Source organism: Rhipicephalus sanguineus, chromosome 3 (genome assembly GCF_013339695.2).
Source record: "Rhipicephalus sanguineus isolate Rsan-2018 chromosome 3, BIME_Rsan_1.4, whole genome shotgun sequence".
Classification (NCBI taxonomy): Eukaryota; Metazoa; Arthropoda; class Arachnida; order Ixodida; family Ixodidae; genus Rhipicephalus; species Rhipicephalus sanguineus.
In genome coordinates this window covers 202618510-202633865 of record NC_051178.1, presented here as the reverse complement: position 1 = coordinate 202633865, position 15356 = coordinate 202618510, and the positions used below count along the sequence as shown (strand labels likewise).

At 46.8% G+C, this 15356-nt stretch overlaps 1 protein-coding gene across 2 annotated transcripts in view; it reads left to right on the top strand.

Moving 5' to 3' along the window:
• LOC119388126 (zwei Ig domain protein zig-8) overlaps positions 1–15356 on the top strand; it is a 205889-nt gene that overhangs the window by 117740 nt on the left and 72793 nt on the right. For both annotated transcript variants that reach the window (XR_007415506.1, XM_049413826.1), the window contains exon 2: positions 1870–2132. Coding sequence is in view for 1 of the 2 variants with exons in the window: in XM_049413826.1 (XP_049269783.1) it covers positions 1870–2132 (263 nt within the window). In the remaining variant the exon portion in view is untranslated. The remainder of the gene's footprint in view (positions 1–1869; positions 2133–15356) is intronic.

Sequence of the window (15356 nt, the reverse complement as noted above, 5' to 3'; positions counted from 1 at the left end):
GCGGACAACAGCGCACTGTTTGCCCACTGCTTGAGCTGGAACGTGCTGACGGCTTTGCCGCCGCGTCCGCTGCTGCCAAGACCACGCCGGCCCGTCGGATCACCGAGAGGCCAGTTGCCCGCTATAGCTTTCTCCTGCGATGTCATTGTTTTTCTCCCTTCTGCGTTTTGCGACGTGTTCATCTTCATCGTTCCGGCCACGCCACTGTTTGTCTTCCACCTCGCTCTCTCCTTCTGTAACCTTCCGCTCTTCCCACTCTATTGTCTTCCCTAGTTCTTTCTCTTTCGTTTTTCCTATAGCTCTTGATGTTTCCTGCGGCGTGTTTCGGCGTCCCTAGCGGTATCTCGACCTTTCAATATATACTTGCTTCGGCGGTTTTATTTCTCGTATTTTCCTTTTCCTCTGTTCTTTCGACGCAAAAGAGTGTACACCGAATACTCTTTGCGGCGTCTTCCCTGTCACATCGCATTCTGTCTTCCTTTGGTGCCCCGGTGTTTGCCGTCTTGAAGCTTTTCGAAGTTCCCCGTCGTCTCCACCCGTCTATTGACTCCTGCGGAAGTTTCTCCAGAGAGTTCGATATGTACTGCCAGCTCATTTTCTAATATTGTTCTGGTTGTCTTGTTTTGTTTTTGTTCGCTGCCCTAGCTATTTGAGCTGTTTTACACACCGGGTACACCTACGAACGTTGTGGCTTTATATGCGCATAGGAGGCGTCGATGACACCGCCTACACGCGCTGCCTAAATGTAAATGAGGATCTATATCATGCTTGCGCACAGGAGTTACTGTAAATTCAGGGAGGACAGAAAATTCGAGCGATATCTAACCCCATAAAAAATATGCAGTTCAACGTGACACTAAGAGTATCCTAGAATGGTATTCTTTTTTTCTTTTTTTTTTGACGTACCAAAGTTATGCTCATCTACGTGGGACTGGCCTAATAAAAAGGAAACAGCTATACATATTATGAAAGGCTATTCTGTGAAGTTTACAAATTGTTTCGGGTTGTCAAAAATTTGCCAACAAAAGCGAAACGTGGCAAAAGGTAGCCGAGAGTAAGTGACGCTAGCCAACATTGTACAACAGTTATCAGGCACTAGCCAACATTAGGCAAGAGTGGGTTAAATTAGCCTCAAATATCCAATATTAGCCATTGATAGTATTATGCAAGCAAGTGCAGTAGCTTTTACACAGCAGGCTTCAGAAAAACTCATGCTCTTGTAATCTCGGAACTTGCATGAGAAGTACTTTCGTTATCCGCCATATATTGATATTCAGGCTATACGCAGCTATGCACAGGGCCTCATGATTCGTTTTTATATCCGTTGTCCGTAATGCGTGACATAATCGAAGTCCTCATCAACTTGAATAACTTTAACGAATCCAATATTATACTAACTGTAGTTAGGAAGGTTAAACAAGTGACAAAGGCACTTCACATTGTACGGGTGGGTTCACCCGTACAGGTATTTCACCGTACAGGTTCACCGTACAGGTTCACCCGTACAGGCTTAGCAGGTATTTATGTATTCACACCACTGTCTACTGGGTTCTCCCTTGGACAGTAAGTTTTCGCCTCATCTTTGTTCACGCTTGTTCTTGACGCTTTTTCTTGAAACGAGGGCGGGCAGTCAAAGGTCGTCCTCCTCGCGTTCCTTCATCCCGTGTGAGCGCTTATAACTCCTTTTTTAAGTGATGTTTTTGCCAAACCAATTCCCTGGGTACGAGGGATGAACGTTTCTCTTCGCATGTCTTCTGTTTGTAAGCATGCCTACAGAGATTGCTGCAGGTACGAGATCGTATGCACTAAGAAGCACCAATTGATACGCGTTCTCTTATCTATGTTTCCTTGTCTCAATATCTCTTGCAGGTCCTGCGCAGAGCCGTAGGTCGCATCCTGACGCCTCCGCACCATCTCCCGAAAACCCTGGGAGCGTGGTTTCGAGGGCGGCGTCGCGCCGCGTCCGTTCGGCCGAGGCGTCGCTCGTGTCAGCGCCGGAGATCTTGAACCCCAAGCTCTTCCCGGACATCGAGCAGCCGGCGTTCGACAACAGCACGCCGCGAAACGTCACCACGCAACAGATGCAGACCGTGTACCTACACTGCATAGTCAACAACCTCGGTGAACGGACGGTGAGTACGCGCTTTTGTAATCCAGCCACGAATATTTAAGGCGAAAGCCTTAGATGCCTCATAAAACGCGAAAAGTGACCGCCGGCAACGCCCGTCGTCCCGCGGAGTCGGCATCAACACGACTAATTCAAAAAATCATAATCACGTGATGACGTACTATATGTCGTCACCTACAAAGATATTGTAAACAGTGCTATCATATTTCAAAGAAAGAAAGAAAGAAAGAAAGAAAGAAAGAAAGAAAGAAAGAAAGAAAGAAAGAAAGAAAGAAAGAAAGAAAGAAAGAAAGAAAGAAAGAAAGAAAGAAAGAAAGAAAGAAAGAAAGAAAGAAAGAAATGCGTCCTAATGTTTAGATCATTGAACTGCTGAACAATGAGACATAAGGTTACGTCATCGGCCACAACAAAACGAGGCGAGACCCGTACCTGCCTACCTCCTGCAATGTGCCCTGAAGAATGATTCGCGTTAATATGGCAACGCGAAGCCGAGAAATTCCTCTAAACGTGTTGCGAGAGAAGGCTCATTTCGACTCAAACCACGATGTGGGAGCAGGCAATGGCCGGATTGCGAAGCTGAAGTGTCACAAATGGCGTGATTAAATAAGTTAGACGGAGATGGCAGACTTGCCCAATATAAATCGCTTCTAGCTCTAGCTCGCGAAACAGCACGTACCGCGTTACTTGGACGTGGCGTCTATATTAAGTGAAGGCATTGACTGAAGAGCAGTTTTGTTCTGCGTCTTGGGAATCCTTGGCTCAAGAATGATTTGAACGCCGCGCATATTCTGGATATTTCTTCTCGTTATACAAGAATATTTCACTCAGAGGCAATGCCAAGCCAGTCGCACTTTTCTCCTCAACTCCTGCACGCATGGTACTACGGTAGATTTATTTTAATACGGAAAAAAATATGAAGGTACACTTTTTCAGGGCCCTACTTCGGAGGTTGCATTGACCTTTCTGAGAATCAGTGCGGATGAGCGGCAAATGAAATATTGTGCACAGCCGCGTAAGATATGTTTAAGTACACACCACAGTCGTTAAGTGTACCGTTGTAAGCAATTCCAATGCGAAATGCAAAATATGTTGCAATGCATAAGCATAGCTATAGCCGACAAAGCCGTGCAGCATCGCGTCGACGCAGACCTGGCGAGACGTAAAAGTCGAGTGAAGATTCTAGGCGACGCAGTCGGTTGCTTCGAACTTTGTAAAGTGTCACGCAAAGAACATTAGGTATTCTATATAGTTGAACCTGAGCAATGTGCTGTGTGGTGCGTACTGTCTTTAGTAGCTTTCTGGGTATGAACGAGCTATCTTAACTTGAGCGCCAATAGGCATCGTGTTTAAATCAGTGAATACGGTATATCCTTGGACGTTCTCCTTGGCTGACAAGGTGATGCGGTGCACGATCGAAGAGCTGAAAGTTCGACAGCAATCAGCATCGTTGGCTGGCAAGTCTTTAAACCAAATGTGGTGATTCCCGCTGCGAAAACGATGGCCACAGCAGGAGCCTCGAGAGAGATTATTCTTTAGTAGGACTGATAGGCGGGCTAGTTGGCATTTGTCCCGTCCTCTTTTGTGTTTTTTTTTAACACCATGAGCGTTCCGTAATATCCCGCTGTTGTTACGGTAAACAATCGCACGATCAGAATAGAGCATGTTGGGATTCAGCACGTTTTTCAAGCCTGGTTAACATCCCTGCCTTTCCTTTCTCTCCTGTTCCTTCCTTGTCGAAGTCTTTTGAATGCTGCCTTAAGATAGTGCTGCTTACGTTCACTGCGGCAATGAATATACTACTGAATATGCTCTTTGCCGCTGTCCTCGCTAAAGCGCGTACAGGCATTATTATTATTTTTTTTCTTTTTACGTTGCAGCGGCTCATGTGAAATAGTACAGTTTTCCAGTGTCTCATCTCCTGTGTTTCTGCTTACCCTGTTTTTGCCTGCCCTTTTCTTTCCGTCCGCATTTCCCCTTCTTTCGCCCAGTTTAGGGTAGCAAACCACAAGTTTTTCTTCCGATTAACCTTTCTGCCATTCCGTAATTTTTCTCTCTCTCAATTGTCTGTTGTGCTAAGTAAGAAGAATGTATGAAGAAAGAAGTTATTTCCTGCTGCTGCTTCATAATGCACACGATTTAATTATGTGTTTTCATCGCAATGCGTGCTCACTTTACAGCAATGCCTGATAGCACAAGTGTAGCATATATATACAACACACCACCCCTCTATAGATAAGCGTAACCTAAAATGTCCCGCATATTCGTTAAACGTTACTCTAATTTATCATTATGAAATAAAATTCGCGGAAGCAATAAAAAGGTTAAGAAAGCCTCTTGCACAAGATTTCGCACTGGACTTTCTCGTGAACAAGCGACGCTGTTGTACCGCATAAGAACCGGCTCCGCATACACCCCGGCTTGGTCATTCAAGACTGGGCGATACGCTTCCCCGTTTTGTGCCTTCTGCGGTGACATCGGGGACATTGAACATTTTATTTGGCTTTGCCCGCAGTTTGATGTGCAAGAGAGCAGCGATGATCCGCACCTTGCAAAAAGGTTGTCATAGGCACCGGACAGTTGAAGACGTCATTTTTCCTGAAGGGCCGGCGGCAACGAGGAGGAGCGTGCAAAGAATTTTGTTGGTTTTCCTGAGAGACACTGGGCTGTTCGGCACTTGGTGACATACCCCTACAATTCAGGAGATGCTCAGGCGGAACAAGTGCCGGCCATGCAGGCCAGGCTAACCCCGCCTGCTGCAACATCACCACCACCACCACCCACCACCACCCACAAGATTTCGCTTCACAAAACATGCATGCACAATCACGTTATCATGTCACACGTGCGCAAAATAACAATGGTTCAAATTTTCGCTATCAATGAAATCACCATTGGAAATGACCTTATAGCGACCTAAAATAGGCTCAGAGAGCCTTGTTTAAAAACATCTTTTATCATTCAGTCTTATACAGAGAATACCGTTGAAAAATTGCGCTCCTTCTCATTATTGTCCGTGACTGCCCCGATATACATTCTTGTGCAGTTTTACCTTAAGGTTTAAGACAGCCAGATTAGGCAGCTCCTCCGCAATCTACCCTCTTTTAGGTTAAACCTGAAGTAGCTATCCTCTTGAACGGCACCTTCATTGAAGTTCACGCGATAGTCAGCTATCTCATGCATACAGCCGGTCTCAGACTAACGAAAGCGGAAGTGCCCGCAAAGCCTACAGTGCCGCTAATAACACGCTTTCTTGATGCGCTCGACGCTAAACCGGCGAGCGCATAAAGATTCTTCGAATATATAACGACGTGTGTTTGTGCATGTTTGACGCCATCAAAACAATTTTTTCTCCTCTTTAACAGAAAAATAACAGAAGCACGAGAGAGATGGGTCGGCGTCATTTGCATGTAAGCAACTCCCCTTGTTTTCTGGGCGCGCACCTCAATGCCGCGCGCCTTCATAAATTATTTTAAGCCCCCTCCTTCTGAAAGAGTTTCCCTTTTCAACGCAATTTCTCAGCGCGCTCACATTCCTCCGTCGCACTGCAGCCATATTTCTCGCATCGCGCTCTCCAAGCGCGCCCCGTGTGAGCCTATACCCGCCGCTGAACGCGTTGGCGTAACGTTTATATTTTTCGGCGACAGCGGCGGCTCAGCCCTATACTTCTTTCGTTGTCGTCGTTCCAGCCAGTACATCCAGCGCTCAGCCATAATGGCCGGGAAAGCAGCGGCGAAAGTGTGCACCCGCGCTTTTTAATGGACCATTCTCGGACGAGGACGCCCCTCCCCATCCACCTCTGCCCGTTCTCTAGTTCTTTTCTGCATGACTTCTGCAGTGAAGGCGTTTACTTCTCTTTCGCGCGAGAGACTAAATAGAACAACACACAAGCTGGCACGTGAAGCAGACGCAGAGAGATAGAAGATGAGTGTGAACGCTCAAAGGAAGTCCGCGAAATAACGCTGGCAAGAGCTATTATGCTCGCATCTGCCGCACCCGCTTTACACACTATATGGCGTGCCCTGAAGTGCCACCGACCCATAGAAGGCATGCGGCTCGACACTTTTGCGACCCCGTGCTACTCGCCGGAGGAGGAAAAAGGCAATATACGGGATGTCGATAGCTTTCCCGCGAACTCACGAGCCCGCGTTGCGCCACACGTATAATCTCTCTGTTTTCCTCCTCTCTCCTTTCGTGTAGCGTCGAACAAAGTGCTGCGTCACGTGCAGAAGGCCGAAGACTCGCCAGTCGTTCGGACAGCGGCCCGACCGCTGCGGAAAGCAATCCCGATGGCGATGCGTAAGCCGCAACACTCCCGCTGTCCTCTATAGAGTACGCCCACCACAGTCCGTGCAGCAGTGCTGAATCTGTAGCTGACTGCGTACGTAGAGAAGTTCCTTGCGATGTCTGCGCCTGCAGAAATTTGCGAGTGAGTGAAAGACGTTGTCACTGTCGATAATCTATGATTGGCGCTGCAAACGGGCATCACCGAAGGCGGTGAAAAGAGCGAAGAAGATACAATAGAGCGGCAACTACATAAATGTGGTAACCAGCGTATCCAATCCGCGGTGTCCATTTCGAGATCTTCTAAAATTGAAAGACAAATACGGTTGAAATGCACACCTTGCGCTTGACCGTTCAACTGTAAAAGATTTATGAGACAATTCCGTTATACCGGTGTCACATCGTGCACTGCTAATCGCGATCGAGCCCGATCAGGATCAAATTTCTCCACAATGATTGGTTCCCTTCTGCAGGTTTCGTAAAGCGAGCCAATTACGATCGCGAAATTACATCCGGGTGAGGCCAGATCACGATTGCAATTGACCGTGTGACAGCGGTATTAAAACTATGAGGTGAGTCTTGCCACGCGTGAAGCGTCCTTCTGAGGTCGATGGCCAAGACCATAACGCGTCGGGAGCGCGTCTGATGTGTCACTATGGTGCTGTTTTAACTGACGTCACACCATAGTCCGCCAGCAACAGCAATTTCTCGTTAACGTCGATGTTGACCCTCTAATGGGCTGGGCCTAACTACCACCCAGTATTTGCCCAGATCAGGGGCAGCCTGTCGCCTGAGTCCGTTTCGGCTTTTTTCCTCGCGGGCTTTTCTGACAAAAGCTTTTCCCAGTTTTCTGGGGGTGTTATTGTATTCCCTTTCACAAATACCAAGAAAAGTGCGAAAAACATAATTATGAAGAAAGATAAGCGAAATTTTGCGTACAACATACTACCGCAAATCCCACCATTGTACAGATATATATACACGGTGAGCACCCTTTTCTGTTAGATACATGGTCTAGCATTGCGACAACGGCTTTCTTGCTCGTCCGACTGGTCCTAAGCTTCGCTAGCGGTTTCGTCACTGTGCTAGAACTGTGTTGAGCAATGACTGCTTCGATTTGTAGAGTATTCAGCTGTTCATACCAAGCTCATTTCTCCTTGCTCCTCTACAGAACCGTTCCCGCTTTGTAATTAGTAATAATGCAACCGTAACGAGCGCTGACGTGCCTCACTCATATCACCACCCACATTTAAAAAAAACCACGCCATATTCACGGAATGAATGATGATGAGTGGGGCGAAGCTCGAGAGGGGAGATCATCGGTAAAACCGTAACTCTCCCGTGTAAGTTCGCCCATTACATCATTAAGAAAGGCGTAAGACTCGCAAGTGCACTTCATAGAACTCGCAACTCGTAAGACTCGCAAGTGCACTTCATAGAACTAGGCGGTCACGTACCACGAAAGACCTGCATGTACAGACCCACGGCTTTAGGAGCTTCGCCCCTAAAAGGGGCGTTCTCGCTCCAGCGCCCTCCTCAGATCTGCCGCCATTCAATAGCGGGCCATTCCCGAAAGCAACGCTTTGAGAGCCTAGTTCCTTTTCCACGCGCTTCGATTATATTAAGTGCTTAATGAATGCAAACTATTGTTTACCCACTAGCGCCGTCATGAATTCAAGAGTCCTTATGAAATGCATAGAAAACTGAAGCATGAATAAGAACTATAATTAAAAACTACTGAAAATCGCCAGCGCCTGCCACCATTAAAATTGATGCGCTGTCATTGGTATCGCGTCACATTAGGGTGCACGTAGCTGCTAAATTCACATTCTTTATTCCAATGTGTTCGTAGTATATGTGCGCGTATTATAATATAATGAGGCATAGTATCGTATTGAACAATAAAAGTACAACGCTGTACGTATCTCTTACGTCGTAATCATTGGCATCTAAGATGGCGCGAATTGGTATGTATGGCCAACACCACAACTGTATGCATTACATATATAGTTGGTTTACGGCGATGTCAGAGGCGCCAAATAAAGTCGGCAGATTCCGCGCCTTGTAGGAATCGGTTTCATGCGACGCAGTCAGCGAGTAGTTCTGTGTTGCATGTTTTGGCTTTGAGCCGAGTGTTACCAGATGGATCGACGTGTTTTTGTAAGGTTAGTAGTTGTGTGCACATTGTGAGCTTACCAGACACGTCGACAACACTGGCGTTTAAAGTTTGTACAAGCGTGCAATGTGACATTTTCCACCCGAGCAGTCGCGCATAGCTTTTATTTTTGTGCTGAGCGGCTTGAAAAACAGCGGCGTATTTACACCGACAGAAAGAGCGTTATTTACTCTCAGACAGGCGGGGGCCGCGAGTAATGAAACAGAAAAATAAATACTAAATACACGCCTTGTTTTCATCGACGCAAGGCGCTCCCGGTTTAAATGTAACGACGTGCACGACATATAGTACAAACATACTGCTCTTCTCTCATTTGTCAAATCCAGATTTAAACATGTTCTTTGATAATGCGGTAAGCATTCACAAACCCTGTGCTTACAAAAATTAGAATCAACTCCAGCATCGCCAGATAAATCCACTTGTATAAATGCGATACTTGTGGTCAAACAGAATGCGGCAAACGTGTAAGTTAACTGCAGCTTTATGCATTTCGCAAGTGTGTCTGTATGGTGTGCCAGACTCTATGCTTTAAAATTACATCAGCTAATTGCTAAGTTTTCTGACATGAAAATGCCAAACAACGCGTGCCCCACACGCAGCAACACGCTGAGTGAAAGACTGTTACAGAGGTTACAGAGGCACCGAAAGTAACAAAAGTCAGATAGCATGCGCCTAACACAACAGTGAGAGAGAAAGAGAAAGAGGGAGAGTGGAAAGCCAAGAAGGTTAGAAAACTCATCAATATCACTGTATACTGCAGAATCACTCGTTTATTTCTTAGTTCTTTTTTTTTATATGCAGCAGCAACTAGATACAAGAATTTGTTGGTACCCACGGTTACTTGCTTTTTTTTTACGTACAGGAACTAGTTGACACTTGCAGGAAAAGAAAAGAACTAAAGCTTCAGTTTGCCCTACGTATTGTAAGAACCTCTTTTCTTTCTTGCCCTTCATTTATGCCTTGTAGTGCAAGTTTCGGTGTAATGGATTACACTGTCGGCCGCCAGTGCATTGTGTAGCCGGTGTTCATCCTTTCTTTCTTTTTTATTTTTTACTGCTGTTGTTCGCTTCGGCTCCCGCCTCCCAAACCGCACCCACCCTGTGCTCTGGGATGCCAAATTTTATGCCTTGCCTGCTTCTCGAAAACCGCGACGAAGATAAAGCGTTCGCTGCTCGTTCGCCACCAAAGTTCTTCCTAAACGTGCATCGAGAAAGAGCAGCATGCAGTGATGTAGGAGAATGAATAGGATCAATAAGAAGAAAGGCAGAAAAAAAAGAAATTAAAAATGAACACCATTCATCGGAGGTAACCCTGCTCGCGTTGCACGCCTTGGTGGAACCTTAGTTGTTTCGTCCAAGGCCGTGGTCCAACGTCGCCGGGTGCTTTCGCGGCAACAAGTTTCCGCCCGCGCGATATTCGGTCTCTGCAGCGGCCAAAGCTACAACGCGCTCGCGCGCGTGCCGAAAAGCGTTTGCCGCTTGGTCGCGTCAGAATTTTTCGCAAGTGCGCGTCGAGAAAAGCGGCCTCCTTTCTCTCCTCGATGCCTTCCCACATATAGACCCAGCCATCCCTCCCCTTTCCCCGCGCTTGCTGCTCTTCCAGCATCCCCTATCTTTCTTCCGTTCAGCGTTGTTTCCTAATCTCCGCATTCCAAGTTTCTATGTTCACGCTCGACTCGTTCAAAATTGATTCTCGCCGCATAGGGAAGAAAGAGGGCAAGAAAATATATACACGGAGAAACGGAAGGCTTCGTCTGCGAAGCGAATGAAAGGGACGTGATAGAACGAACGAAGCAAATAATATAAAACTGGCGTACGGCTGGCAGCTTTAAACCACCACCGCAGGAAGAACTGGTAAAAGAACGCGTTTAAACGATGGAGAGAGAGAGGGGGAGGGAGAGAGAACGTTGCTGCCGGGGTGGCGGCAGCGAAGCGACGGTGTTTCGCACACTGGAGAAAAGCGCGCGGTTTTGGACGAATCAGTATACGGCCCTCGTACTGTAAAGACGCGCATAGACAGGCTTTGCAGAAGGAAGTACGCGTCGTGCCTGCGAGAGGGAGGTGAGATGGAAGCGGAGAGGGGCATCTGCGGCTCTGTGGGTGTCGGGTCTGGCACTGCGTCCCTACGAAATAAGGGTGCTCTCCTTTTTCTCGCACTTACTATCCTCCCGCTGCCGCTACTTCGTCGCGTCTTCCACCTTTGCTTACCAGCCTCCTTTTTCTTTCTCTTTTTTTGTGCACAACGGATGTGTTCCTTTCGGTGAACGCGCAGACAAGAGTATAAAAAAAATAAAAGGCTGACTGGAAGAGACCCCCCCCCCCCCCCCGAATGACAGCGGCAGGCGACTCTCGAACAATGCGTTTTCAGACGGTGCGACGACAAGAAGTGCGAAATATAAGGAATTTAAAAATGGGTGGGGTGTAGAAAAGCGGGGGAGGGTACGAAAGATGTAACGTCCTTGAAGTGTGTCACAAATAGAAGAAGGTTTTATCGCGACGTGCGAAGCATGGCAAAATAATTTTAAGCAGACAGTAAGAGAACACGAGATATCTACAATGGGCGATGGGACACGGGATGCCCAAAAAAGCAAAACCAATAAAGAAGCAGAAGTAATATGCAAAGCGTGGCATGCTGGTGAAATAGTTTGGTTAAGAGGATAAGCAACACTAAGACGACGTGTGCCCACGAGAGGAGCGGAAAGGTGTTTGTGAAGACGAAGGGGCGGGAAAGGTGGGGAGGTGTATGAGAAAACAACGTGCTTGCATGACGCCGAGCTGAAGGCAGGAACACTTTTCTTGCCCCTGACGTCGCGCGAGGAAGGAAAGAAAAAAGGCGTGCCAAGAAAAAAAAGAATGAAAGAAAAACGTTGGCGCGCAGTGTATACCTCTGAGAGATAACAGTCCCGAAATGACTTAACGGCTGCAGTCGAAAAAACAAGAATGGTTCGGCTAGCGAGGTAGACATCAGAGTATGTAGATAAACAAAAAAGAAAAAGAGGAGCAGATTGCGAGGAAAGCCTGAGAGTAAACGCAGATAGTCTCTGACTTTTTTGTTAGCGAGTTGACTTCTCTTATTTCTTGGCTATACATCGAGACCAAGCTCGATAAAATATTCGGGCTAGCTCCGGAAGTTGTAACCCACCCACGTTCTCCGCCCACCTGACGTTCTTTTTCTTTTATATATCTCAAGGGAGCCACACCACCCTTCCCACCCATTTCCTTATCGCTATACACGCTGGCGTCTGCCTGCGGTTCCTGGGTTGTCTGTCTGAAGAACCTATGTTGCACACAGCTCGGCCAAGGAAAAGTAAGCAAGTGTTGACGGCTAAATTAACACCTTCTCTTAAACATATTATTTTATTTCCAAGGGCGAATTATGAAAGAGGAATCGATACCTCGCAAGAAAAACATCATACAAGTGTCGCCGAAGAAAAGAGTTGTAAGGCTGAGAAAATAAGGCTGAGGATCTTAGACTGTATATGTAAATAGCCGAGTACCCTAGTGGTTTAGCGAAGAATGACGTTGGACGTCCAAGCGGGTGCCTCATCTATAATAAAACTTTGAGAAAGCAACGTGCGCTCCAATAACGTAAAAATACGTAAGCAAGAAAGAAAACAAAACGCGGTGGACATAAGGAGCTTGTGGACGCTGTGTCTGCAACTGAGAACGCGAACTCTTTCCGTAAGCTATTCATCTTATAATCTTCTATCTTTCTTTCCACATTGAGGCTATATTTAAACGGGCGGCCATCTGTTAACCTTGCCTGTTGTTTCAATTTTATTCTATGGGATTGGCACAACAAAATCAATAAAATAGTTAATGTACCGTCAAAGACAGCGTAGCTGAAATTGTATTGTGATTTCTCACGTGATTCGGAAGTAATAAATATGTTTTGTTTGGCGGTTCTTATAATTGATCATCGAGGTCACGCAGCCGTTGATGCCGCCACCCTGGCCACATGGCAGGTTCGGTACTCTTAGGTGATTAAATGGTGTTCCTGGACAACGCCGTCAGATTTTGCCATCTTATGCTAAGTTATCTCGCAGCATGCTAACTGTTCAGTGACACTACAACAATATAATAATATTTACTATTAATATAGCGGTGCTAAAATAATAAAGACTCGAGCTACACTGGAACGCGTGCTAACACCCAAGTTCGGCTGGTGGTATCGGAAATATATCCTGCACCAACGCACTTTTGTTTCCTCTCTTTCTTTTTGTATTGGCCATTTTCGGAATGTTGAGGGAGTGTACCAGAGTCAACGGCAACAAGCTGACACGATGTGCGCCCCGAGTGGGGCATTTTGGAAATGATACCGATGACATCAAGAGTCCCGACTACAACTAATCACTCGTAATCAAACTAGTTGCGATAAAGAAAGAACCTTCCGTGTATTACAAGACGTAATAAAATGCTGCTTGTTAGCTTTTGTTTGAATCATCGAAAAAATAACCTCTTTGCGTTACCATGGGGAATGGCGAGAGTGGTCCAAAGTTCCGTTTTCGCCAAACTGCGCGATCGCGTCTCAGTGATGGTTTCGGTATAGCGCACTGCTGCGTGTGGTTGGCTCTCATTATTTTCGCACTGTTGCTACTCTGCTGCTGCTGCTGGCCAAGTTAAGGTCCGTTACAGTGAACTATACAGTTTCGGAGTAGTCCCTGGCTGCGTCTTGGCACGGTTGGTGGCCGCGCTTGCGCAATAAATGTGCACTAGCTCAGGCCGACCTCTCTGCCTTCAAATAAATTCTCTCTCTCTCTCTCTCTCCCGTACCGACGGCGGCCGGGCCGTAAAGGCGGGCAATCTTGGGACCGGCAACTGCTACGTCAAAGGGCCCGTTCAAACGGCTGATATGAAGTGCGCTAACGCCGTGCGGACCACTAAAACGTGATTTTCTTTTAAAATAAGAATTTCCTTGGCTTGAAACAAGCACTACAACGTTTCTGGAACGCTATTTCAACAATCAACGTCGACTTAATATTGGCCTTTAGTGTTCCTTTAAGTATATTTTGCTGTGTTTGGCAACATGAGTTTCCTTGTAAATTGCAAGACTTGAGGAGCTTAAGGAAACTAATTTACCTCTGCGGGGATAACTTTTTTTACAGCGAAAGCTGTTATGAGATCCCAACAACAGCCGTTTTTTGGCGCCATAGCTGTCCGCCGCCACCGTCGCCGATGTCCGTAACCGCTATCACGCGAAATAAAATGTGCGGGATGGAACAGGGTTCGAACCTGGGCCCTCTGCGTGGGAGCCAAGCATTCTACCACAGAGCCATGCCGGTGTATGAAACTCCGCTGCAAAAATTCCCAGCCGCGACATCAACAAAGTGCACATAATGCTTTATACATGTGTATCGGGTACCTCGCTTCTCCGCAGAATGACGAATAATTGCGAAGTAGGTGCTTCCCAATTTCACAAAAATTATGATTTATGGCGTAGTGGGTACCTTGCAAGTGTACTTGTATAGGTAGTCCCAAGAGAGCTTACAACGGGCTCTAGAACTGCCGCTCTTCCAGCTTTCGCTGTGGCTATGCTGCGCTTTCCGCGCACGCCTGGCGTCCTTTTTGTTTTCACCTCGTGAAATTTCGTATCATAATTGCACTTTCTTCTAACGCTGGAGTAAATCTGCTGCATGAACTCATTTTTAAGCATTAAAAAGTGTAGACAGATTGATGCAAGAGCAGAAAAAACTTAATCTAGTCCGACATTTCTTCATCACCCGCTGCGACTATTCACATCGGCGGTGAAGTACATGCGCAGAACACGTACGAATAGGTTTAACGAACAGGAGTAGTTGCGTGATACAGGCTGAGGCAACCATTCCTCTTCGTTAAACCTAACCGCACGTTGTGCTTCCCCCCGACGGCCCTTACCTGCATGCACCGCACACGGAATATGACCTTAGGGCTCTTGGCACGCAACACCCGTAATCCTCTCAAATTTTGCGGAAGGTCCACTATTTCTCCTACAGACTTGTGACCCAGTGGATAACGGACAGTATTTTCGCAAAGCCTTGGGACCTTGACATGTACAGTACCGTCAACTGTTAAAAGGAGCACACGAATGAGCACCTTTCATATTGCTGGCCCTCCAATAACAAGTCGATAGGGAAACATTGTTCATGCAGGCACTAGTCTGTCAAAAGGAGTCAGAACTGTCAACCACCAATAGTCTTGTGCAAATCTAAGCCACTATGATTTTGCAAGAGAGCGAAATCGAAGCATGCCCTGCACGCAAGTGTTTCCGTTAATAGTGGGCTTGTCTGTACGTCTTCACTAGTAGCCCATACTAAGTTATTTCCACCAGTGGATGCGAGTAACGACCGCAGTTCCGCGAGAAGTACAGGTTGTGCCAATAACTAAACAAATTACGACGCTAACTATACCAGTGCTTCTTTTAAGTTTCACGAAAGCTTTGTTCTTGAGGCAGCCGTGCCAAACTAGCCCCCCGTTTCCTCTCTTTTTAGATGAGCGTAAGAAGTACGGGCAACAAGGAAGAAGAGAAAGAAGGGAACGAAAAACAAGTTCGGTCATTCTCTTCTTTCTTTTCGCGTCTTGGTTCTCTCCAGTCGCCAGTAAAGCGCGGAATGTACCGACACGTGTACCGCCTCCCATCTTCACCACTTACACTCCTAAAGCACTCGCGTGGGACTCATTTACACAATGGCCGCGCGGACCGACATACCCCCACCCCCCTACCCCCCTCCTTGTACTTTTACTCCCTTCTTTGCACTCCCCTCTGTCTCTTTTTTTTTTTTTTTGTGCACTCCTG